The sequence below is a fragment of the Pelmatolapia mariae genome, linkage group LG9, assembly GCF_036321145.2.
Source record: "Pelmatolapia mariae isolate MD_Pm_ZW linkage group LG9, Pm_UMD_F_2, whole genome shotgun sequence".
Lineage (NCBI taxonomy): Eukaryota > Metazoa > Chordata > Actinopteri > Cichliformes > Cichlidae > Pelmatolapia > Pelmatolapia mariae.
The window spans coordinates 410,001-433,511 of NC_086235.1; the positions used below are offsets into that span (position 1 = coordinate 410,001).

The 23,511-nt window shown below is 44.6% G+C and overlaps 1 protein-coding gene across 12 annotated transcripts in view; it reads left to right on the forward strand.

Moving 5' to 3' along the window:
• Positions 1-23,511, forward strand: part of LOC134634073 (receptor-type tyrosine-protein phosphatase mu-like) — a 165,294-nt gene that overhangs the window by 72,700 nt on the left and 69,083 nt on the right. For 11 of the 12 annotated variants that reach the window (XR_010094804.1, XM_063483121.1, XM_063483122.1 and 8 more), the window contains exons 10-18: positions 1-44; positions 1,019-1,194; positions 1,351-1,460; positions 1,549-1,750; positions 2,368-2,470; positions 15,462-15,643; positions 15,842-15,936; positions 17,920-17,956; positions 20,549-20,623. The exon at positions 1-44 is cut by the window's left edge and continues 110 nt beyond it. Coding sequence is in view for 11 of the 12 variants with exons in the window: in XM_063483121.1 (XP_063339191.1) it covers positions 1-44; positions 1,019-1,194; positions 1,351-1,460; positions 1,549-1,750; positions 2,368-2,470; positions 15,462-15,643; positions 15,842-15,936; positions 17,920-17,956; positions 20,549-20,623 (1,024 nt within the window). In the remaining variant the exon portion in view is untranslated. The remainder of the gene's footprint in view (positions 45-1,018; positions 1,195-1,350; positions 1,461-1,548; positions 1,751-2,367; positions 2,471-15,461; positions 15,644-15,841; positions 15,937-17,919; positions 17,957-20,548; positions 20,624-23,511) is intronic. The other variant, XM_063483131.1, reaches the window with a different exon arrangement.

Sequence of the window (23,511 nt, forward strand, 5' to 3'; positions counted from 1 at the left end):
CTGACTGTGCAGTACCGCTACAGACCTGCAGGGGCCCTGAGCAGGTACACACAGGAAGCAAGAGGGAGGGGCTGACAGGTGAAGAGAGGGAGGTCCCAATGGTAGAGATAGTAATGAAACAAATGAAGTGAGAGGGAGGGGGCAATGATTGACAGAAGAGAGTAATCATACAAAAAGAGAAGGAGGGGCCAGCAGAAGTTAGAGATAGAGAGTTGGACCACAGCTGGATGGAGGGTGTGGTGAACAGGTGAAGGTAGGAGGGGGCTCTGAGGTGCTAGGAAAGAAGGAAACTGACGTTTCATCCGAGAAGCTTCTTCAGTTCTAAACCAAATGGTGGAGAGTCCCAGGTATTTGAACCCTAGTGGGGGTGTCCCTTATGAGGGTCACTGAACCTCTATTGATCATGTGACTCACCACATGAGTCAAGGTGTGGGTCATTATCAGCAGAGGTGTCAGGTGTTACCAAAGGTCACTCTTTCGAGGATGCCAGTGTCCACATGTTGGACAGACAAGACAGATGGTTTGAGAGACGAGTGAAAGAAGCATCTATGTCCACTGTGAACAGAGGGCGGGGCTTACGACACAACTGTCTGCCATCTACAATCCTTCCCAGACGCCTAAACGCCCACTCACATCCTGGGCCGTTGATCTTAATAAGTGACATGATAGGGTGGGGCGAGGTCTCACAGTGGGTTCACCTGAAACCTCTGCTGATAATGACCCACGCCTTTTTTCACCCACTGGCTAATGGGATGAGTCACATGATCAGTAGTGGGTCCCTCATAAGGGACAACTTGATAAATAGATGAATACCACTCAGCTCTTTGGTTTAGAACTGAAGAAGCTTCTCAGATGAAACTTAAAGTCTAGCTGCTTTCTTTCCAAGCTCCTCAGACTACCATGACCTGCCGACACAGCCATAGGAAGCAGCCATCATCAGTGGGGCAGGAATCAGGTGGGGGGGAGACTGTGGGTAGAAAGAAGGGAGGAAATAAAACACCTGCTGTTTCTTCTGCAGGGAGCCAGCGAAGGAGGAGGTGCGGGAGGAGGAGGTGTATGACACAAGGAGCACCATGCCGACGCACACCGTACGTAACCTTCCACCCTTCACCAACGTCAGCCTGAGACTCATCCTGAGCAACCCCGAAGGACGCAAGGAGAGCGAGGAGCTGCTGGTGCTGACAGACGAGGATGGTAAAACTCTCCCTGGAGTCACAGTGGAGTCTCAGTAGAGATATAGTAGAATCAAAGGAGAATCACAGTAGAGTCACAACAGTTTCACAGTAGAAACACAGTAGAGTCTACTGCTTTGTCCTCCGTTGGTAACCTATGGTGACATTTTGGTTTCAGTTCCCGGGGCAGTCCCCGTGGACTCGATCCTCGGCAGCAGCTACGAGCAGCAGATCAGCCTGAGCTGGAGGGAACCGCTGCAGACCTACGGCCTGATCCGGCAGTATGAGGTAAATGCATACAACTCCCAGCAGGCTTTGCAGTCTCCCAGTCAGACCCCGTGAGTCATCTGGGTCCCGATGTCTGTCTTCTCCCCAGATATCCTACAAAGCCTTGAGCTCCTTCGACACGGAGTTTGACCTGTCCAATCAGAGCGGCAAGGTGTTGAAACCGGCCAATGAGACAAGCCACATGTTCACCGGCCTCTACCCGGGCTCCACCTACTCCTTCACAATAAGAGCCTCCACTGTTAAAGGCTTTGGGCCCCCTGTTATCACCCAGTTTACCACCAAGATCTCAGGTAGGACTGTCAAACTAAGAGCGCAGATTGTTGTTTTTACTTTAAATGACTGTAACTCTGTAGCTGTTTGTGCCAGGGACAAAATTCCAATGAAGGAAGACGAGGTGAACTTATTTTGTGTGTCACAGTAGCACAAAGTGTTCACAAGTTTCTGCAGTCTCAACACGGACAGAGAAATCAGCTCCGCCTAGATTTTACCACACATGCTTCACATGACCATAACTCTGGAGTAGAGAGAAAATTCAAATGTTTCCTGAAAGATGTCATTTTACAGCCGAAACTACAAAACAAGTTGGGCTGGGTGAGAAAGGGTTAACTCGATAGTGCTTCTCACTGGCTCTTACTGACATTTTATTTTGAAAAGCCAGTCGTGTGTTTAATCCCAGCGGAGCTTTCAGTCACAGTGTTCAGAGGGGTGAGAGTAAACAGGCAGACCCGATTTGGGTTTTCCCGACACAAACAGTCGAGCTGGAAGGAATCAGCTGATTCCACTCTGTGCGCTCGGGTGTGGTTCTGCTCCTCGCCAGGCCTCTGAGTCATTTCCACTCTTTGCTTCAGTGTGAAGGTAAATCAGGAGGGAATGAGCTGAACATGTTGTAACTCCTCCTCCTCTTCAGCTCCTCTGATGCCGGCATACGATCAGGAGTCTCCCCTGAATCAGACCGACTCCACCGTCACCGTCCTGCTGAAGCCCGCTCAGAGCCGTGGGGCTCCGGTCAGGTAACGTACCTGTTCAAATATTCAGCAGCATCAATCTCCCGCTCCATGAACATTTCATGACGTTGCTGTTAAAGATTAAAGCGCCGATGTGTACCGCTCTGAAGCAGGAAGTCAGGCGACAAACTGCTCACATCACTAACAGGAAATTAAGACTTGTCCTGAAATTAAAAAACACTCACTGTCTCACACACACTCACAGCTGCCCAGAGGGAGGCGGTATCTGCAGTAACAGTCGTCATGTCAACAGCTGAGTGGGCTCTGTCATCGGGCTGTAGCGAGGGATTTGGTTAATTAACAATCAGCGGGCGGGGCTAATCAGAGCCCACTGCTAACACAGAGGATTACCCAGGGATTATCAGCTAATGTGTCAGTCTCACACACACACTACAAACTGACAGGAAGCAGCGTGTGAGACAGCGTCTCAGACAGGAAGGCTCTGCCGCTGATAATGAACACCTGCTTGTCACATGACCACAGACTAAGAGCAGTGACCTGAAGGTGGAGACACTAAGGTGAGCGCTGTAATGGAGAGACTGGCAGGTATATTGGCTTAATCTAATGACACCCGGTTACGCCAATCGGAGGTCACTAAAATCAATATTGAATCGGTGTGTAACTTTGCCAAAACAATGTGGGACTCTGTAGTTTTCTCTGGTCCCCTCCCCAATCAGACCAGGAGTGACATGTTTAGCCGCATGTTCTCCTTAAATTGCTGGCTGTCTGAGTGGTGTCCCAGAAACGATGTGGGCTTCATAGATAATTGGCAAACCTTCTGGAGGAAACCTGGTCTTGTTAGGAGAGACGGCATCCATCCCACTTTGGATGGAGCAGCTCTCATTTCTAGAAATATGGACCAATTTATTAAACCCCCCAAAATATGACCATCCAGAGTTGGGACCAGGAAGCAGAGTTGCAGTCTTACACGCCTCTCTGCAGCTTCTCTCCTCCTGCTACCCCCCCAAAAACCCATCTCCATTGAGACTGTGCCCATCAGTCAGCAAGATTTCTGGCTCCCAGGTGTGTTTCATACAGGTAACGAGCTGACACCGGGAGCCTTCTCAGCTCGTTAGCTGTATGAAAGACAGCTGTCCATAGAAGCAATCAGTATGTCCAGATTCAAACTCTGCACAATGACCAAGACCAAACAGCTTTCCAAGGATGTCAGGGACAAGACTGTGGACCTACACAAGGCTGGAATGGGCTACAAGACCATCGCCAAGCAGCTGGGTGAGAAGGTGACAATAGGTGGTGCGATAATTTGCAAATGGAAGAACCATGAAATAACTGCCCATTTCCCTCAGTGTGGAGCTCCACGCAAGATCTCACCTCGTGGAGTCTCTATGATAATGAGGACAGTGTGTGTTAACAGACCTCTCTGCATTGAATCATACTTGTTATTAATCTCTGTCTCTCTTCCACAGCATGTCTTTATCCTGTCTTCCTTCTCTCACCCCAACCAATCACAGCAGATGGCCCCGCCCCTCCCTGAGCCTGGTTCTGCCGGAGGTTTCTTCCTGTTAAAAGGGAGTTTTTCCTTCCCACTGTCGCCAAAGTGCTTGCTCATAGGGGGTCATATGATTGTTGGGTTTTTCTCTGTATGTGTTATTGTACGATCTACTGTACAAAATAAAGCGCCTTGAGGCGACTGTTGTATTCTGAATAATTTGCTAAAAAAGATGAAAAACACAAGTGTCATTGTGAAATAATCCCGGTGAGTCTTTTCGTGATAGTGCAGAGACACACAAAGTGTTGCATGCTGGGTAGCTGGTGGCCTCGACGCTTGTGCGTATCTACTGATGTACTGCTTGTGTTAACGAGTGTGGAGTAGGCTTTGGCAGTGGGCGTGGCTTTTGGTTCTGCTCATGTGCAGCTCGTCTTTATGGATGCAGTTAGTGTAAGTGCAGCTGGTACGCTCACTGTCACAGACTCCACATATTTGAGCCATGAAGCCGGGATCAGTGTAGGGTCTACCTTACACTACAAAGCGACTGTTGTTGTGATTTGAAGTCATCCAAACATGAATGACGGCTTCGAGCTGTGAGTGTATCCTCTCAGACCTTCTTTGGATGGAGTTTGGTCCGTATGACGGCGTTTGTCTCCACCCATCAGGAACCCTCAGCATAAACTGAGAAGGCAAGGCAAGTTTATTTATATAGCACAATTCAACAACAAGGTGATTCAAAGTGCTTTACAGAGACATCAAAAACAAAAACCAATAAAAAGCATGATTTAAAATTAATTTAAACAAACAAACAAAACAGTATATAAAATCAAAAATCAGAACAGTAGATAAAATCAGGACAGTAGATAAAATCAGTAGTTAAAATGTAAGTTTTGAAATTTAAGCTTAAAAGTGTGGATTTGGTGTTTTATTCAAATGCAGCTGAGAACAGGTGAGTCTTCAACCTGGATTTAAATAAACTGAGTGTTTCAGCTGATCTGAGGCTTTCTGGGAGTTTGTTCCAGATATAAGGAGCATAAAAGCTGAATGCAGCTTCTCCGTGTCTGGTTCTGACTCTGGGAACTGATAAAAAACCGGATCCAGATGACCTGAGGGATCTGGAAGGTTCATACTGGGTCAGGAGGTCACTGATGTATTTTGGTCCTAAACCATTCAGAGCTTTATAGACCAGCATCAGAACTTTAAAGTCTATCCTCTGACGGACAGGCAGCCAGTGTAAAGACCTCAGAGCTGGACTGATGTGGTCCACTTTTTTGGTCTTAGTGAGGACTCTAGCAGCAGAGTTCTGAATGAGCTGTAGTTGTCTGATTGATTTTTTAGGTAGACCTGTAAAGATGCTGTTACAGTAATCAAGCCTGCTAAAGATGAATGCATGGACTAGTTTTTCCAGGTCCTGTTGAGACATCAGATCTTTTATCCTTGAAATATTCTTGAGGTGATAGTGAGCTGATTTTGTTATTGTCTTAATGTGTTTTTCCAAGTTTAGGTCTGCATCCATCACTACACCCAAATTTCGCGCCTGGTTTGTGGTTTTTAGGTGTATAGATTGAAGTTCTCTGGTGACCTGTAATCGTTTTTCTTTGGCTCCAAAGACTATTACTTCAGTTTTGTTTTTGTTTAGCTGGAGAAAATTGTGGCACAACCAGTCATTAATTTCCTCAATGCATTTACTAAGAGCCTGTACAGGGCCTCGGTCTCCTGGTGACATTGTGATATATATTTGTGTGTCATCTGCATAGCTGTGATAGTTTATTTTGTTGTTCTTTATAATCTGTGCCAGTGGGAGCATGTAAATGTTAAACAGAAGGGGTCCCAAGATGGAACCTTGGGGAACTCCACATGTGATACTTGTCTGCTCAGATGTGAAGTTACCTATTGATACAAAGTATTTCCTGTTTTCTAAGTATGTTTTGAACCAGTTTAGTACAGTTCCTGAAAGACCTGCCCAGTTCTCCAGTCGTTTGAGTAATATGTTGTGGTCAACTGTATCAAATGCTGCACTGAGATCCAGTAAAACTAAGACTGACATTTTTCCACTGTCTGTATTCAAACATATGTCATTAAACACTTTGGTCAGAGCGGTTTCAGTGCTGTGGTTCTGTCTAAAACCTGACTGGAAGGCATCATAGCAGTTATTCTGTGTTAAGAAGTAATTGAGCTGTTGAGAAACTGCTTTTTCAATGATCTTACTTAAAAATGGGAGATTTGAGATCGGCCTGTAGTTATTCATTTGTGTCTTGTCAAGATTGTCCTTTTTCAGTATAGGTTTAATTACAGCAGTTTTTAGTGATTCTGGAAACACACCTGACATTAAAGAAAAGTTGATGATCTGTAACAGGTCTGACTCCAAAGTCTTTGAGACCTTTTTGAAAAAACTTGTTGGCAGGACATCTAAACAGCAAGAGGAGGGGTTCAGTTGGCCTAAGATGTCCTCCAGGTCTTTGCTGTTAATAGGGTGAAACTGTTTGATGGTGTTTAAACAGTTTTTTGGTGGACACAGTACATGTCCTGGATCTGCTGTTGATGTACCAATTGCTTGTCTAATCTTTTGGATTTTTTCTGTGAAGAATTTGGCAAAGTCATTGCAGGCCATGGTCGAATGAAGTTCAGCTGCCACTGACACAGGAGGGTTTGTTAGCCTGTCAACTGTAGAAAATAAGACCCGAGCATTATGACTGTTTTTGGTGATGATGTCAGAGAAGTAGGACCTCCTTGCACTCCTCAGTTGTAAATTATAATTGTGAAGTTTCTCTTTATAGATGTCATAATGAACCTGGAGGTTTGTTTTTCTCCATCTGCGCTCAGCTTTCCTACACTCTCTTTTTTCATTTTTCACCAGTGTGGAGTTTCTCCAGGGAGACTTTTTCCTTCCAGAGATAACCTTCACCTTAATGGGAGCAATAGTGTCCATTACATTTAACATTTTAGCATTGAAGCTAGTGACGAGCTCATTGACTGAACCTCTGGACAGGTCAGGTGTTAATGGGAAGACCTGGTTAAAGATCTCACTACTGTGTTCAGTTATACACCGTTTTGTGATCACTGCTGTTGATATATTTGTGTGGGCTGAGATTTTACTTTCAAAGAAAACACAGTAATGATCAGATAGGCCCACATCAGACACAGTAACCTTTGAAATGCTCAGGCCCTTGGAGATCAGTAGGTCAAGAGTGTGTCCTCTATTATGTGTGGCCTCTGTTACATGCTGAGTCAGCCCAAAGTTGCCCAGAGTGTTACTCAGGTCTTTAGTCCCTTTGTCCTGAGGGTTGTCCACTTGGATGTTAAAATCCCCAACAATAATTACACAGTCGAAATCAACACAGATCACAGACAGCAGTTCACTGAGGTCATTAAAAAAGTCTGTGCAGTATTTGGGAGGCCTGTAAACATTAAGAAACACAACTTTGGATGGAGCCTTCAGCTGTAACGCCACATATTCAAAAGACTGAAAACTTCCAGGAGATAGCTGCTTACATTGAAATGATTCATTAAATAAGACAGCAATAAGAACAGTTTAACCTCACCCCAGCTCTGCAGCTAACCACCAGACAGCAGCCCGACGTCACCAACCCTCCATGTTTAGTTTCATTAAGTCCAGAGTTGTAGCTAGCTGTGCATCTGAGAGTTAAGGTTAGGTCAGAGTCTGTACATTAGAAAGCACCTTCAGGTGACTGCTGGGATTATTCATTCATTCTCTTTGGCTTATCCAGTTTAGGGGCGCGACGGGAGCCTATTCAGCCCCTAACCTGGACAGGCCCCAGTCTGTCGCAGGGCTCACACATACAGTGGCTTGCAAAAGTATTCGGCCCCCTTGAACTTTTCCACATTTTGTCACATTATAGCCACAAACATGAATCAATTTTATTGGAATTCCATGTGAAAGACCAATACAAAGTGGTGTACACGTGAGAAGTGGAACGAAAATCAAACTTGATTCCAAACATTTTTTACAAGCAAATAACTGAAAAGTGGGGTGTGCGTAATTATTCAGCCCCCTGAGTCAATACTTTGTAGAACCACCTTTTGCTGCAATTACAGCTGCCAGTCTTTTAGGGTATGTCTCTACCAGCTTTGCACATCTACAGACTAAAATCCTTGCCCATTCTTCTTTGCAAAACAGCTCCAGCTCAGTCAGATTAGATGGACAGCGTTTGTGAACAGCAGTTTTCAGATCTTGCCACAGATTCTTGATTGGATTTAGACACCAGACAGGTCAGGGATAAAGTTATTGAGAAATTTAAAGCAGGCTTAGGCTACAAAAAGATTTTCCAAGCCTTGAACATCCCACGGAGCACTGTTCAAGCGATCATTCAGAAATGGAAGGAGTATGGCACAACTGTAAACCTACCAAGACAAGGCCGTCCACCTAAACTGACAGGCCGAACAAGGAGAGCGCTGATCAGAAATGCAGCCAAGAGGCCCATGGTGACTCTGGACGAGCTGCAGAGATCTACAGCTCAGGTGGGGGAATCTGTCCATAGGACAACTATTAGTCGTGCACTGCACAAAGTTGGCCTTTATGGAAGAGTGGCAAGAAGAAAGCCATTGTTAACAGAAAACCATAAGATGTCCCGTTTGCAGTTTGCCACGAGCCATGTGGGGGGGACAGAAAGATGTGGAAGAAGGTGCTCTGGTCAGATGAGACCAAAATGGAACTTTTTGGCCAAAATGCAAAACGCTATGTGTGGCGGAAAACTAACACTGCACATCACTCTGAACACACCATCCCCACTGTCAAATATGGTGGTGGCAGCATCATGCTCTGGGGGTGCTTCTCTTCAGCAGGGACAGGGAAGCTGGTCAGAGTTGATGGGAAGATGGATGGAGCCAAATACAGGGCAATCTTGGAAGAAAACCTCTTGGAGTCTGCCAAAGACTTGGGACTGGGGCGGAGGTTCACCTCCCAGCAGGACAACGACCCTAAACATAAAGCCAGGGCAACAATGGAATGGTTTAAAACAAAACATATCCATGTGTTAGAATGGCCCAGTCAAAGTCCAGATCTAAATCCAATCCAGAATCTGTGGCAAGATCTGAAAACTGCTGCTCACAAACGCTGTCCATCTAATCTGACTGAGCTGGAGCTGTTTTGCAAAGAAGAATGGGCAAAGCTGGTAGAGACATACCCTAAAAGACTGGCAGCTGTAACTGCAGCAAAAGGTGGTTCTACAAAGTATTGACTCAGGGGGCTGAATAATTACGCACACCCCGCTTTTCAGTTATTTATTTGTAAAAGATGTTTGGAATCATGTATGATTTTCGTTCCACTTCTCACGTGTACACCACTTTGTATTGGTCTTTCATGTGGAATTCCAATAAAATTGATTCATGTTTGTGGCTGTAATGTGACAAAATGTGGAAAAGTTCAAGGGGGCCGAATACTTTTGCAAGCCACTGTAGAGACAGACAACGACTGGGAGAGAACCCATGCAAACACAGGAGGAACATGCAAACTCCACACAGAAAGACCTGACGGTGGAATTAAACTGTGAGGCAACCGTGCTGCCACTGCTGTGTGACGACTGGGTGGATGAAACCCAGTGAGGCTGCTGGAGGTGCATGTCAGCTGTTTATTCCTGCACCGCCTGCGTTTGCTCAGCAAGAGCAGTTCCAGCTCCACTTCAGCTTTCTTTGGTTTGCTAGATGTCTGAAAAGGATCTCATGGAAGCACCTGCACGTGCTCGTCGCCACTTCAGCGAGTGGCCGTGTTTCCTGTGCAAGCAGTGAGAGAGAGCTGCGAACGCTGCAGATCGTCCTCAGTCACTCGAACGTGACTCTTGTGTTTGAGTGGGGGCGAAGAAAGAGGAAGCTGAAAGGAGGAAAATGGATCTTTTCAGCTGAAGCGAGATCTGTTTTTCCTTTTGTGTAGGGACGAGGCGTGTGTGTGTGTGATGTGCGCTGTGTTAATCGACATGATGTCTGATGTGAAATCCATCAGATTGAACAGATGCTGCTCCGAGATACGATTTAAGGTCTGCGTGTTTATATTTAACTTTGTCTCTGACACCAGAGTGTGTGTCGGCCTTCAGGCACACACACACACATGTATATAGGAAACGCGCATCACAGGACAAAAGGTGTTGCCGCCGGCGACCTGCAGCTGTAATCAGATTACTGTCACACACACACACAACAAGTCCTGCGACTCGAGCGTGGAGAAATGTGATTGGAGATGGAACGTCAACGACAGAGAGAAGAAAAGAAAGGACATAAAGAGAGAGATGTGAGGGGGAGGAGAGCGAGAAGAAAAAAGAAACTGAAAGAACGAGGCAGAAATGATCCAGTTTGTTCTTCTTCTCTTCCTTTCAGAGGCGAATTAAAAACAGTGTGTTTGTGTCTGTGCGCCTTCCTGTCCTCCATTAGTTTCCTGTCCAGCAGGAAATGTGACAACACTGCAGTTTCACCCTCCACACCTTCAGATGTGTGTCAGAAACTGTGTGTGTGTGTTGATATATGACTTCTGTCCTGAACTGGACTCCTGTGAAAAACACAACTATTGTTTCCAGCGTCCCTCGGGACGCACGCCGTCTTAAAAACTAACCGTGCTGCATTCAGGTGCAGCCCAGTGTGTGTGTAAACCACATACAGACTCTTCTGCTGGAAAAGAAAGTTTACTCTAGAGTCACAATACTTTCACTTCAGTTCAATTTTATTTATACAGCAACAAATCACAGCAGTTGATTGAAAGACCCTATTATACAGAGAAAACACTAACAATCAGACGTTGCCCTATGAGCAAGCATTTGGTGACAGTAAGGAGGAAAAACTCCTTTTTAACAGGAAGAAATCTCCAGCAAAACCAGGCTCAGGGAGGGGCGGGGCCATCTGCTGCGACTGGTTGGGGTGAGGGGAGGCAGACAGGATAAAGACATGTCCCAATTCCTAAGCCGGGCTTCAGATGTGGGTCGGGTCCTCTGAAGGCCGGAAGTGAGCGGCTGTGAAATTGGACGGTCGAGCCTTCAGATTTGCGTCACCGCTGTCTCGGTGGAGTTTAATAAACTCGGCTGTCTGCTCCTTGCTATCTAAAATATAACAGGACACTATAAATATAACAGGAGTAAACTCTCGACCATCTCACACTTCTGTTTAATCAGTTTGATGTTTACTCAACTGTGTGAAAACTAAAACTTTAATCTCAGCCAAACCGATTTACACAGTAACAAATGAAACATTGAAAAAAGCCAAAAATTAACATTTATAAGTTATCATAGTGACTTATATATCATGTTTAACCTGAGTAGTGAAGACCATGGGGATCTGAAATGATGTGCCGGGAGTCCACTGGCCTCGCCGGCTTTAGTGACCCACGAGCTCCCGGTCAGCTATCGAGCTGGTGGGTAACAGACGTCTCCAAAAACGTCGGAGCACTTTTACAAATATGTGATGTCTTGATAAACCGAGCAGATATACGCCATTGCCGCATTTGAAAAGTATTTTATATTATTATACAAATATTATAAATAATAATTGAAATAATAAAGTATTTCAAAGAGTAATAAGAGTAAGTTGCTACCGCCATAGTTGGAAACTGGAATTGGCGGGGCCGCGCTATGAATTCTGGGATATGGTGGGCCACGAACGATACACCCGACCCATCCTTCAAATCTGGGGAAATAAAGGACGCATTTGGAGCACCCTTCATTTCCTGGTTGTGACGTAATCGGCCTTCAAATGCGGCCTCCAAAGGATGCGGCCGAGAAATTGGGACATATCTAAAGACATGCTGTGGAGGAGAGCTGGGGATTACTAAGTGTGATTCAATGCAGAGAGGTCTATTAACACATAGTGAGTGAAGAAGAAACACCCAGTGCATCATGGGAATCCCCCAGCAGCCTACACCTATTGCAGCATAACTGAGGATTCAGGGTCACCTGGTCCAGCCCTAACTATATGCTTTAGCAAAAAGGAAAGTTTGAAGCCTAATCTTGAAAGTAGAGATAGTGTCTGTCTCCTGAATCCAAACTGGAAGCTGGTTCCACAGAAGAGGGGCCTGAAAACTGAAGGCTCTGCCTCCCATTCTACTTTTAAATACTCTAGGAACAACAAGTAAGCCTGCAGTGTGAGAGCGAAGTGCTCTAATAGGGTGATATGGTACTACAAGGTCATTAAGATAAGATGGGGCCTGATTATTTAAGACCTTGTATGTGAGGAGCAGGATTTTGAATTCTGGATTTAACAGGAAGCCAATGAAGGGAAGCCAATACAGGAGAAATCTGCTCTCTCTTTCTAGTCCCTGTCAGGACTCTTGCTGCAGCATTTTGGATTAACTGAAGGCTTTTCAGGGAGTTTTTAGGACTTCCTGATAATAATGAATTACAGTCGTCCAGCCTGGAAGTAATAAATGCATGAACTAGTTTTTCAGCATCACTCTGAGACAGGATATTTCTAATTTTAGAGATGTTGCACAAATGGAAGAAAGCAGTCTTACATATTTGTTTAATATGTGCGTTGAAGGACATGTCCTGGTCAAAAATGACTCCAAGGTTCCTCACAGTGTTACTGGAGGCCAAGGTAATGCCATCCAGAGTAAGAATCTGGTTAGATACCATATTTCCAAAAGTTGATTCTGTTCATCTGGACGTAGCGTTTTGTGGGAGAAACGTTTCATCACTCATCCAAGTGACTTCTTCAGTCTCAGCTGACTGCATGTTTCAATCTTATAAACAGTACATTTGCATAATGACTGAAACCAGCCCACTGAAGGAACAATGTGCTGCGAGGTCAGTTCCTTAATCTTAATTATGCAAATTCTCATGACCATTGATCAACAACTAATGATCAACAACCACTGATCAATGTCCATGAGGACCATTCACAGAGAGTTGGGGAATAGCTTTCTTTAGATGCCTTTCCCGCTTTGACAAAAGTCCAGCTGGGATAACCACATTTACTCAGGGCCTTCTTGATGTTCTTCTGCCTCCCTGGCCGCTGTGTCAGTGGGGATGGTGTTCGCTCTGTGTTGTAGCGTCCTGATGACACCCAGTTTGTGCTCCAGTGGATGATGAGAGTCAAACCTTAGATACTGATCCGTATGCGCAGGTTTCCGGTACACGTCAGCTTTTAGATGTCCCCCATTACTGATGGAAATCTCACAGTCTAAGAAGGCTAACCTGCCACTTTTCATATCCTCCCTGGTCCATGTACAAATTGGCCACGATGGGTGAAACTGGGGAGCCCATGGCACACCCATGTTTCTGCCTGTAGAACTGACCCTTGTATGTGAAGTAGGTGGAATGAAGACACAGTTTAAACACACTTGGTCGGTGCTGAGAGTGGTCCTGTTGCTGAGGTTGGTGTCATCCTGTAATCTCTTACAAACTACCTCCAACGCTTCCGTGACTGGGATGCAAGTGAAGAGAGATGTAACGTCGTACGAGACCATGGTTTCATCTGCCTCCATGATGACATCTCTCACCTTCTCAACAAAATCCAGAGTGTTCTGGATGTGGTGTTCAGAGCTGCCCACCAGCGGGTTGAGGATCAAAGCCAGAAACTTGGAGATGTTATAGGTGACAGAGTTGATCATGCAGACAATCGGTCTTAAAGGTGCACCCTGTTTATGTATCTTCGGTAAACCATACAGACTTGGTGTAGACTCCCCTGGGTACAGCCTGTGGTATGAGGTCCGGTCGATAGCCTTGTCTTGTTCTAACTGCTTCAGACAGTCTATCACTCTCTTCCTGTAGCCACTTCCTGGGTTTCGTTTCATTGTTCCTTCAGTGGGCTGGTTTCAGTCATTATGCAAATGTACTGTTTATAAGATTGGGGAAACCTGCAGACAGCTGAGACTGAAGAAGACACCTGGATGAGTGACGAAACGTTTCTCCCACTGAAAACGCTACGTCCAGATGAACAGAATCAACTTTTGGAGATTTACTTACCTGGATGATTGAGCATGCATCAAGACGTTAGATACCATATTTCTAAGATTTTCAGGGCCGAGTACAATAACCTCGGTTTGATCTGAATTAAGAAGCAGAAAGTCTTTATGTCTTTAAGACATAAAGACTTTATGTCTTTAAGACATAAAGACTTGGGTTCATGGGCAGATAGAGCTGCGTGTCATCTGCATAGCAGTATAAATGTGTGCAATGTCTTCTAATGATACTGCCTAAGGGAAGCATGTATAATGTAGCTTAATAGAGGTGGTATAGTTCTTGAAGTGTTTTCACAGACCTGTGTGTGTGTGTGTGTGTGTGTGTGTGTGTGTGTGTGTGTGTGTGTGTGTGTGTGTGTGTGTGTGTGTACGGGTTCGTTCTATCCTGGTGAGGACCAAAATCTGACTTTTACTATCCTGGTGGGGACTTTCTGCACCGTGGGGACCAAAATCCAGGTCCCCTCGGGGTTGAAAGCAATGCGGTTTTACTGTCAGGGTTACAATTAGGTTATGGTTAGGTTTAGGGTAAGGGTTAGGGTTAGGCATTCATTTTTAATGGTTAGGGTTAGGGTAAGGGGCTAGGGAAAGCATTATGTCAATGGGATGTCCCCACGAGGATAGCAAACCAGACATGTGTGTGTGTGTGCGCGTATGTGTGTGTGAGACTCCTGTGAAGAACACAACTATTGTTTCCAGAGTACAAACACTGATAAAAACTCAGTGTGTTGTGTTCAGTTAGAACAGTTTATGTCGAGTTTTCTGAAAGTCAGTTTTTGTGGTGTTTTAATAAAGTTGATCATTTCTCTTGTGGAGAGTTTTAATGGAGCCGACAGGTTTCCCGAAGTTTCTAAAGTTTCCTTAAATGTCGGTAGAGTTTGATGTGTTTTTTTCTGTCGATATCCTTATAATGGTCAGACTGAGATTTTAATGAGACGTTCATGAGGCTTTAAATCAGCACAGGAACAATCAGGCAGCTCCTCCTCCTGACTGTCGAATACAGAATGTATGGTGGTCGATGGTGAACGTGAATTTTTTTCATTCAGGGATAAGTAGATGACAGCTACCTAGAATTATATATTTTTAAAAATATTATATCTCATGTTATTTCCCTTTCTTTTCTTCCTTGATGTCTTTTACCTGCATATAGGATTTAATAGCAGCTCTGACAGGAGGAAATGAATGATCAGTTTAATGTCAAACTAAAGTTACAGCCTCTACACGCAGACGGAGAGTTAATAAAAGTGAAGGAGAGTGTGATGGAGGAGAGGCATAGGTGACCTTTATGTGGAGCTGAATAATGAATCAACAGATGGGCAGAAGAAGAGCCGAGCAGTTTAATGTGTCGGCTTGTATGTGAACTGAAATCCAGCCAATTATCAGCAACAATCACGAACAGCAGAGCTCACAGCAGCAATTCTGCAATAACAAGAGTTTATCTTCATCCCATTTTCCTTTTTACGAAAACATGCATTACTGATTCTCCCAAAGACCGGAGTTCTCAGCTGGAGCCGTGGTCAAAGCTGCAGGATCCACAAACAGCTGCTTTTCCCATAATCCAAACTGATAACGCCTTGCTTCAGTACCTGCATCCACGGTAAACCTGTGACTCTGTTTTACAAGATCTGTTCACGATTCAACCTGTCTGTCTGTAGTAAATACCAGGTGGTGGTGGAAGAGGAGCGCCCCCGCAGGCAGACCAGAGGCACTGCAGAGATTCTGCGCTGCTATCCAGTGCCCATTCACTTCCAGAACGCCACGCTGCTGGACTCCCAGTATTACTTCAGCGCTGAGCTTCCAATGAGCGAGCTGAGGGCGCCCATGCCCTTCTGTGTGGGTCAGTGACTCAGTCAGTCATTCACTCAGTCAGTGAGTCTGTCAATGAGTGAGCCAATCAGTCAATTAGTTAGTCAGTCAATGGGTCTGTCAGTTATTGACTCAGTCAGTTGGCGAATCAGTCTGTGAGTCTCTTAATTAGTGAGTTAATAAACGAGTCAGTCAGTGATCCAGTCTGTTTACCTTTGTGTTTGTACAGGTGACAACAGGACCTACAGTGGTTACTGGAACGCTCCCCTCCTGCCTCATAAGAGTTATGGGATTTACTATCAGGCTGTCAGCACTGCCAATGGGGTGAGTTCACCTGTTTACAGGTAACACAGCCAACACAGTGGAATTCAAATCATTTAAATCAGCTGAATCATCTGTCATCAGCTCCTGTCTGCAGTCTACCATGGATATCCACTCACACATCAATGGATCACTATGAGACTGAAGACTGAACCTGACAATCGCTTCTTTTGACCGTTTTTAGTTACTGAACCTGACCAAGTTGTTTTTATTGATTGATGCTAACTAAGTCGTTGTTTTGTTATAAGGTAACAAAAAGGCAGAAGAAGACAGAGAGACAGGAACTCAATAGTATGAATTCCGTGAGGCTTTCACACGATAACTAAAGACAGTATTTTAGTTGGTGTAGACTCACATCTTAGGAATGAACAAAACGCATGCAGCACACATAAATTACATTTTTTTAAAAAAGGAAATGTATTCAAAACCAACGTGGGGATTTGGGTTGTGAGAGGGTCTGTGTTGGATGTAGAAGCCACGTCCGAAGCTCACTCTGACTCCTCTGTCTGTGTAAATGGAGGCACTGCGTGTGTGCATGTCAGCATGTAAAAACTGCAGTCAGATTAACAGCAACAGCATTTTGTCTGCCATTGTAGAAATTCATCTCATGTAAACAATAATGTGACGCACTGTGGGACCACAGAGTTTTTGATAATCTCCACCCTGATAGGACTTTTTTAAACATCGTTTTCAGTTTACGTGTGGACGAAAGGCTCAAACGCATAGAAAAATCTGTGTTTTCAAAAGTGCCCGTGTGGACGTAGCCTGAGCCGTCTTTAGTTCCTGAACCTGACCGAGTCCTTTTTGTGCCTGAAACAGAGCTTCTCTGAGACTGTGACTGCCAGGCAGCTTCCAACTATCATCTTTGGTCTCTGCGGGAGTTTGTGGTGGATTATTCTGAATACCAGATGATGATGACGAAGATGACAATAATGTCGTCTTGAGGAAGAGAATTCACTTTAAATCCAGACATATTTCACTTGTGTTAGCTCAGGTGTTTACCTAAGCATCCTGGGATTAAACCAGTTGTGCACAGAGTGTTTAACAGAGAGCAAACACTTGCTGGCTTTTATTTAAAGAAGTAGCAGGTGTCAAGATATCCAATCACAGCGTGCAGCCGAGCCCAACGGCGGCGTGCGACAGAGCAACGCTTCTCCTTTTAACAAAGGTTCCACATGATTCTGCTCTGTTCTGTCAATTTTAACACTTTCTCTGTTCTTCCTGTCATAAAACCAGACGAGTGAGACCGAGACCACACACACACACACACACACACACGGCTGTTTAATAGGGGTGCAGAAAGTTCCAGAAGCCTGACCAGTGACACTAATAGGCTACAGTGTGTTTGTGTGTGTGTGTGTGTGTGTCATACATGTGTGTAATGAAAAGACAAATTTTAACAGTTACACACACTCACACACACATATTGTATTATGTTGGGTGTTAATTATTGATGCTGGGAGGTTTAATTTGTATGTGTGTGTGTCTGTGTGCTGAATAATGCAGCAGCTGTAGTGCTTTTTACTGTCGCCTCGCCTTGCTGTGTGTGTGTGTGTGTGTGTGTGTGTGTGTGTGTGTGTGTGTGTGTGTGTGTGTGTGTGTGTGTGTGAGGATGAATATTCATGAGCTCTTGTGGTTAATTTGTCGGCTGTTTGTTAAAACCAGAAAGACACAAGATGTTCTTGCTCGCCTTTCACCAAAACCTGCCTCACGCAGTGTAGTGTGTGTGTGTGTGTGTGTGTGTGTGTGTGTGTGTGTGTGTGAGTGAGTGTCTGTGTTATATGTGAGTGTGTGTTGGCTGTTAAATGCCAGCACAGGCACTGATCCACAGCCATTTGCCTTCTGTCCGCTCTGTTTACGATGAGTGTGTTTTGTGTGTGTGTGTGTGTGTGTGTGTGTGTGTGTGTGTGGGTAGTTGCCAGATGTGACAGCTAATATGTCGGCATTTGTGTTGACAGGAAACTAATTTGCTCCTCTCTCCAACAGGAGACAAAGATCGACTGTGTGCGAGTGGCCACTAAAGGTAAGAGCCTGCATTTTACTTTGAAATGTATTCAGTACCAGTTGGACCCTTTTCATTTTATTTTGAAAAATCGTAATCAGAAAAATTCTGTATGTACCTTTTCATTAGCTGCATGTGAAAGGTAAATGTGCAAGGTCTTATTTTGAAAGTGGTTATAGACATTTGATTAAAAGTACAAATGTAATTTTTATTTTGAAAGTTTATGTGTTTAAATGTGAAATGCTACAAAATGATGTTGGTGGCAGTACAGTTTAATTTGAAAGGTTATAGAATACATTTTAGTGAACTGTGTTTTAATTTGAAAGTATATTTTACTTTGAAATGTGTGTGTGTGATTTAGAATAGTTAAGACACAAGATCCCATTTCTATAAGATTCGGAAAAGTCTTCCTTAATATTTATTTTGAGAGGTAGTTTGTATCATCTTATTTTGAAAAGTGTGTAGTTGTTGGCATTGTAGGCTAATGGTTCTAGAAGTATAATGGCTCACAGATGGCTGCTTGTCCCTGACACCTATCCTCCAATCAGAGGAGGACCTCTGATTGGAGGATATGGACTCATGGACTCATGTCCTCGACACACACACACACACACGCACACACACACACACACACACAGAGCTCTGTGCTACGCTAATATCAGGCTAAACCCAGGCTAATGACGGAGCCTGTATGGGTGTCCAGAGAGCACAGCACAGCTAAACAAAAACACTGTTATCTCCCCTGATGGACATCCAGGATCATCACACACACACACACACACACACACACACACACACACACACACACACACACACACACACACACACACACACACACAGTAATCGACTGTCCTGGCTTTAATCAGCTCTTATTGGAGCTCGTGGTTCTGCTGGCTAACAACACCATATGCTGATTGGCTCTGTCGGTCCCTACGTACCTGTCAGTCACACTTTAGTGGCCAACCCCAGGGGGTAGGACACCCCCACCCCCACCCACCCATCATATTGCCTTTTAGAGTACCCATGATGCCTTGCAGCACTAACAGAGCTGCTGTGATGTGAACGGCTGCTGAATGTTAAAACACACCGAGACAGCAGAAAGTAAAGGTGTAAAATGAAACATGATACCGCCTCTGTGAGCGTGTGAAGCAGGCGTGACGTTTAAATGCAGGCAGACAGAAAAAAGACTCACTTCCTTCCATCTCTGCACACCATCAACTCCACCTTATTTCAAAAGAACAAAGGAGAAATGCTGCACCCTCATTTATGAAGCGTGTGGAGAGAAACGCACATTTGAGCTGGCGTTCAGCCTCACGTTAACGATGATTTTTATTCCAATAATGACTTTGTTTCATCAGCAATAACCAAAAATGCTCAGAAGAATAAATACATGACAGAAAATATCAATATATCAATAATAACAGCACAAAGAAAAAAACAACAAAGGGTTAAAACTCCTGTTTTATCACACCTGTATCACACCTGTACCGCACCTCGGGTTAGCGGTTGATCTTTGGACTTCAGTCCATGCTTCCTGTCTCTGATATCAAACAGGGACAGGATTATGTTTGTGGACACCTCAGACTGTGAATCCAGTAATTGAGAACGAGGTGATGTAGGAGCTTCACGTCGGTGCCGCAGGTGCATCTGCTGAAACTCTGTGACGAGTTTGACTCTGAGCTAAATCGGAGTCAGAGTAAGTTTTCTGGATTTTGAACCTGACATCATGGGTGTGTCCACCAGGAGCCTGAGCGGCGGTGCTGGAGGTTACAGTTTTTTTGGTTTTTGTCTTTTATGATTGGTTATCGTGCACATGAATCCCTTTTACACTCTTTGTTCTGTCCTTCATAATCACTGACTTTATCGTCGATGAGTCATAAAAGCAGTTCTTTGGCCTGCATTCAGGAGCTGTTCTCAGTCAGATGTAAACCAGCATCATGGGCGAGTAAATGGACTTTTTCAGTTTTCAGTATAAAACCATTTATGGCCCAGCAGAGACCCTTCACTAAATCAGACTCAACATTATTGATCTGTACGCACTGACTGATCGCCATGGTAACACCGTGAGTATATGTATATACACTGACTGATCCTTTTTTTAATAAACACATTTTTTCTGACCTCTGTGAGTGCGATGAACACATGGTTAGGAGATTCCTGTTCTTTCTCTGCTTCTGCTGCTTGATTGATTGGTTACTAACATCTGATCACTGATTGGCTGATTAACGAGCTTCTCTTCCAGGTGTGTTTAGGTGAACAGCGCTCTGCTCTCCTCTGTTTGGCTCACAGTTCAGTTTAAAGTTTAAAGCTGCCACCAAGAATTCTTCACACGATCAGAGCGTTCAAGTAACTTTATTTAAACCCAGATGAGTGCAGGGTTTCCTGCTTTATTGATAACAATGATAATAATAATAATAATGAGAGACAGCAGGTGGAAGCACTGGGTCAAAATAAGGAGACGACTCTGAGTCACAAACGCTGAGCGCTGTGTTAGCGTTGTGTTAGTGCTGTGTTAGAGAGCAGGGCGCTGTGTGTTACTAATGTTTCTGCTGCAGTACAGACCTGCCCTCTCTCTCTCTCTCTGTCTGTCTGCATGCCTTCCTGGATGAATAGCCGCTATAATCGTCACCCAGCTCACCACGCCCTACATTCGCATCGCCCCGGCAGCAGGCGACAAGCAGCTAACAGGTCAGCACACACACGCTGCACACACACAGACTCACACTGACTGGAAGCTCTGGCTTTAATGGCTTTGTTGGATGAATAATTTCCAATAAGAGAGGCGCTCATGTCTGTGGAGCTCAAACATGACTGAACAGGAAATGATGTCGTGATCTTTCTGACTGTTTGGCCTGTGACGCCTCACACTCAGTCCGAATCACAGTAAAATAAATGACCCCGAAACACATCTGAACAAAGATGGAGGCGACTCTGTCATCGTTTGATTTGCAGTTATTCCCATCTTTAAAAATCTCAGATCATCCCAAAAACTGTAGAATCGTGTTTCATAGTCAGTCCAGCAGAGGGCGCCGAGCTAACAATGCAGCAGTTGATGACCGAACCCTGCTTGGATCTACTGCCGCCACCCAGCTGCAGGTCCGTCAGCTCAGGTCTCAGCTGAAGGTAACAGCACTTCCTGTTCTCGTGTTAAGCATTCATGGAACTGCAGGGTCCTGCTAATAACGCGCTGCAGGTTCTGTAGAAGCAAGGGGGTCAGACGACAGCTGCAGAGGCTCTGTAGGTATGTCCCAATTCTTAGGCTGCATCCTCCTGAGGCCGCATTTGAAGGCCGATTACGTCACAGCGACGCAACGAAGGCTGTCCCAATTCGTAGACTCGTCCGAGTCCGGCCGACAAATGCGTCCTCCTTTCCCCAGATTTGAAGGATGGGTCGGGTGTGTCCTTCGTGGCCCACCATATCCCAGAATTCATAATGTGGCCCAGCCAATTCCAGTTTCCAACAATGGCGGCCGCAACTAAGTTTTAAAATTACTCTTATTAATCTTTCTGGGTCACAAAATAAACTTAACATATTTTCAGGCGAGAATGTAGCTGTGTAAACTTCAAATATCTGCTCGGTTTATCAAGACATCGCATATTTGCAAAAGTGCTCCGACGTTTTCGGAGACGTCTGTTACCCACCTGCTCGAAGCTCGAGGCTCACTAAAGCCGTCAAGAACAGCGAACTCCTGGCGCATCGTTTTCAAACCCCCCGCGGTCTTTCGCTAGGTTAATGTGATATATAAGTCACTCAGATAACTTAAATTTTTGAATTTTTAAATTTTCTTTGTTCCTTGATAAATCGGTTTGGCTGAGATTAAAGTTTTAGTTTTCACACAGCTGAATAAACGTCAAACTGATTAAACAGAAGTGTGAGACGGTCGAGAGTTTACACCAGTGTCCTGTTATATTTTAGATAGCAAGGAGCAGACGGCCGAGTTTATTAAACTCCACCGAGGCAGCGGTGACGCTAATCTGAAGTCTAGACCGTCCCATTTCACAGCCGTTTACTTCCAGCCCATCCAGCCCACCTAGACCGTGAAGGCCGGGTCCTCCGAAGCCTGTGGTCTATGAATTGGGACACAGCTTGTGTGTGTGTGAGGCCGAGGGTCTGTTGAGAGTCCCAGAGTCACACACAGAAGGATTATTCTCACTGTGAGTCATGCTAAGCTGCACTGCTCGAGTCCAAGAATATCAACACAACACAGAAACAAGGAAAAGTTTACATCATCTGGAGATAAACCTCAGGGAGGGCAAAGCCATGATTGTGTGTCTGTGAGTCTGTGTGAGTGTGTGTGCGTGTGTGGACTAAACAGGTATACACACACACACAGATTCACAACTCACAGAAAATTACATTTAAATATTTACCAGCCTGAAGGTGGAAACTTTCAACACGCACACACCAAGTGTGTGTGTGTGTGTGTGTGTGTGTGTGTGTGTGTGTGTGTGTGTGTGTGTGTGTGTTCGTGCTACCAGCAGGCCTCAAATACTAACAGCTGTTCGCCTTGTATCCACACACTGAAGCACACACACCTCCCACGCAGCGTGACTGGCTGAAGCCCTGAAGCAGAAAACAGCTTCACTTTCACATAAAAACAGCTTCTCCATGGCCCGCTGTGACACACACACAACAACACATACATACAAACTACACACACGCCACACACAAGGAGACACACACACAGATAAATTCTGTCTTCAAAGCAGTGTTTTGATAGCCTTTAAACTGAAAACAGCAGCTCTCTGCCTCCAAGGGGGGATACTGTCTGTGTGTGTGTGTGTGTGTGTGTGTGTGTGTGTGTGTGTGTGTGTGTGTGTGTGTGTGTGTGTGTGTGTGTGTGTGTGTGTGTGTGTGATGAAACAGATTCAGGAGGGAGCTGATAGTCGAGTTCGTCTGACCTTGAAGAGACGAAATGAAAACAGAAAATAAAAGAAACCAGTTCAGTAAACTGCAGCTGAACTGGTTTCATAGATCAGACATGAGGATTATTAAATATTAGGTCTCTCTCCTCCAAGTCTCTGTTAGTACATGACTTAATAATTGATCAACAAATCGATTTACTCTGCCTTACAGAAACCTGGTTGCAGCAGGATGATTATGTTAGTTTAAATGAATCGACACCCCCGAGTCATTCTAACTACCAGAAACCTCGAAGCACAGGCCGAGGGGGCGGTGTGGCAGCAATTTTTCACACCAGCCTATTAATCAACCAAAGACCCAGACAGACTTTAATTCATTTGAAAGCCTGATGCTTAGCCTCGTCCACCCCAGCTGTGAAACTCAGAAACCAGTCTTAGTTGTTATCATCTATCGTCCATCTATCTACATAACTGTCTACATACTTATGTTATTACATACATTCCCTGTGTAGGTACCTCTTAGAGTTTAAGTTTATTTTTTTCTTCTCTTATCCTAAAGGAATTTTAATGTAAAAATCTACATGCTGCTAACAGAGAGATGTCAAACTGTGTTTTATTGTTCTGGTAACGGTGTCAACAAAGATCTATTCTATTCTACTCTTTCTTTTTTTAAAAAAACAATGATTTATTGATTTTTTATTTATTTATTTTTA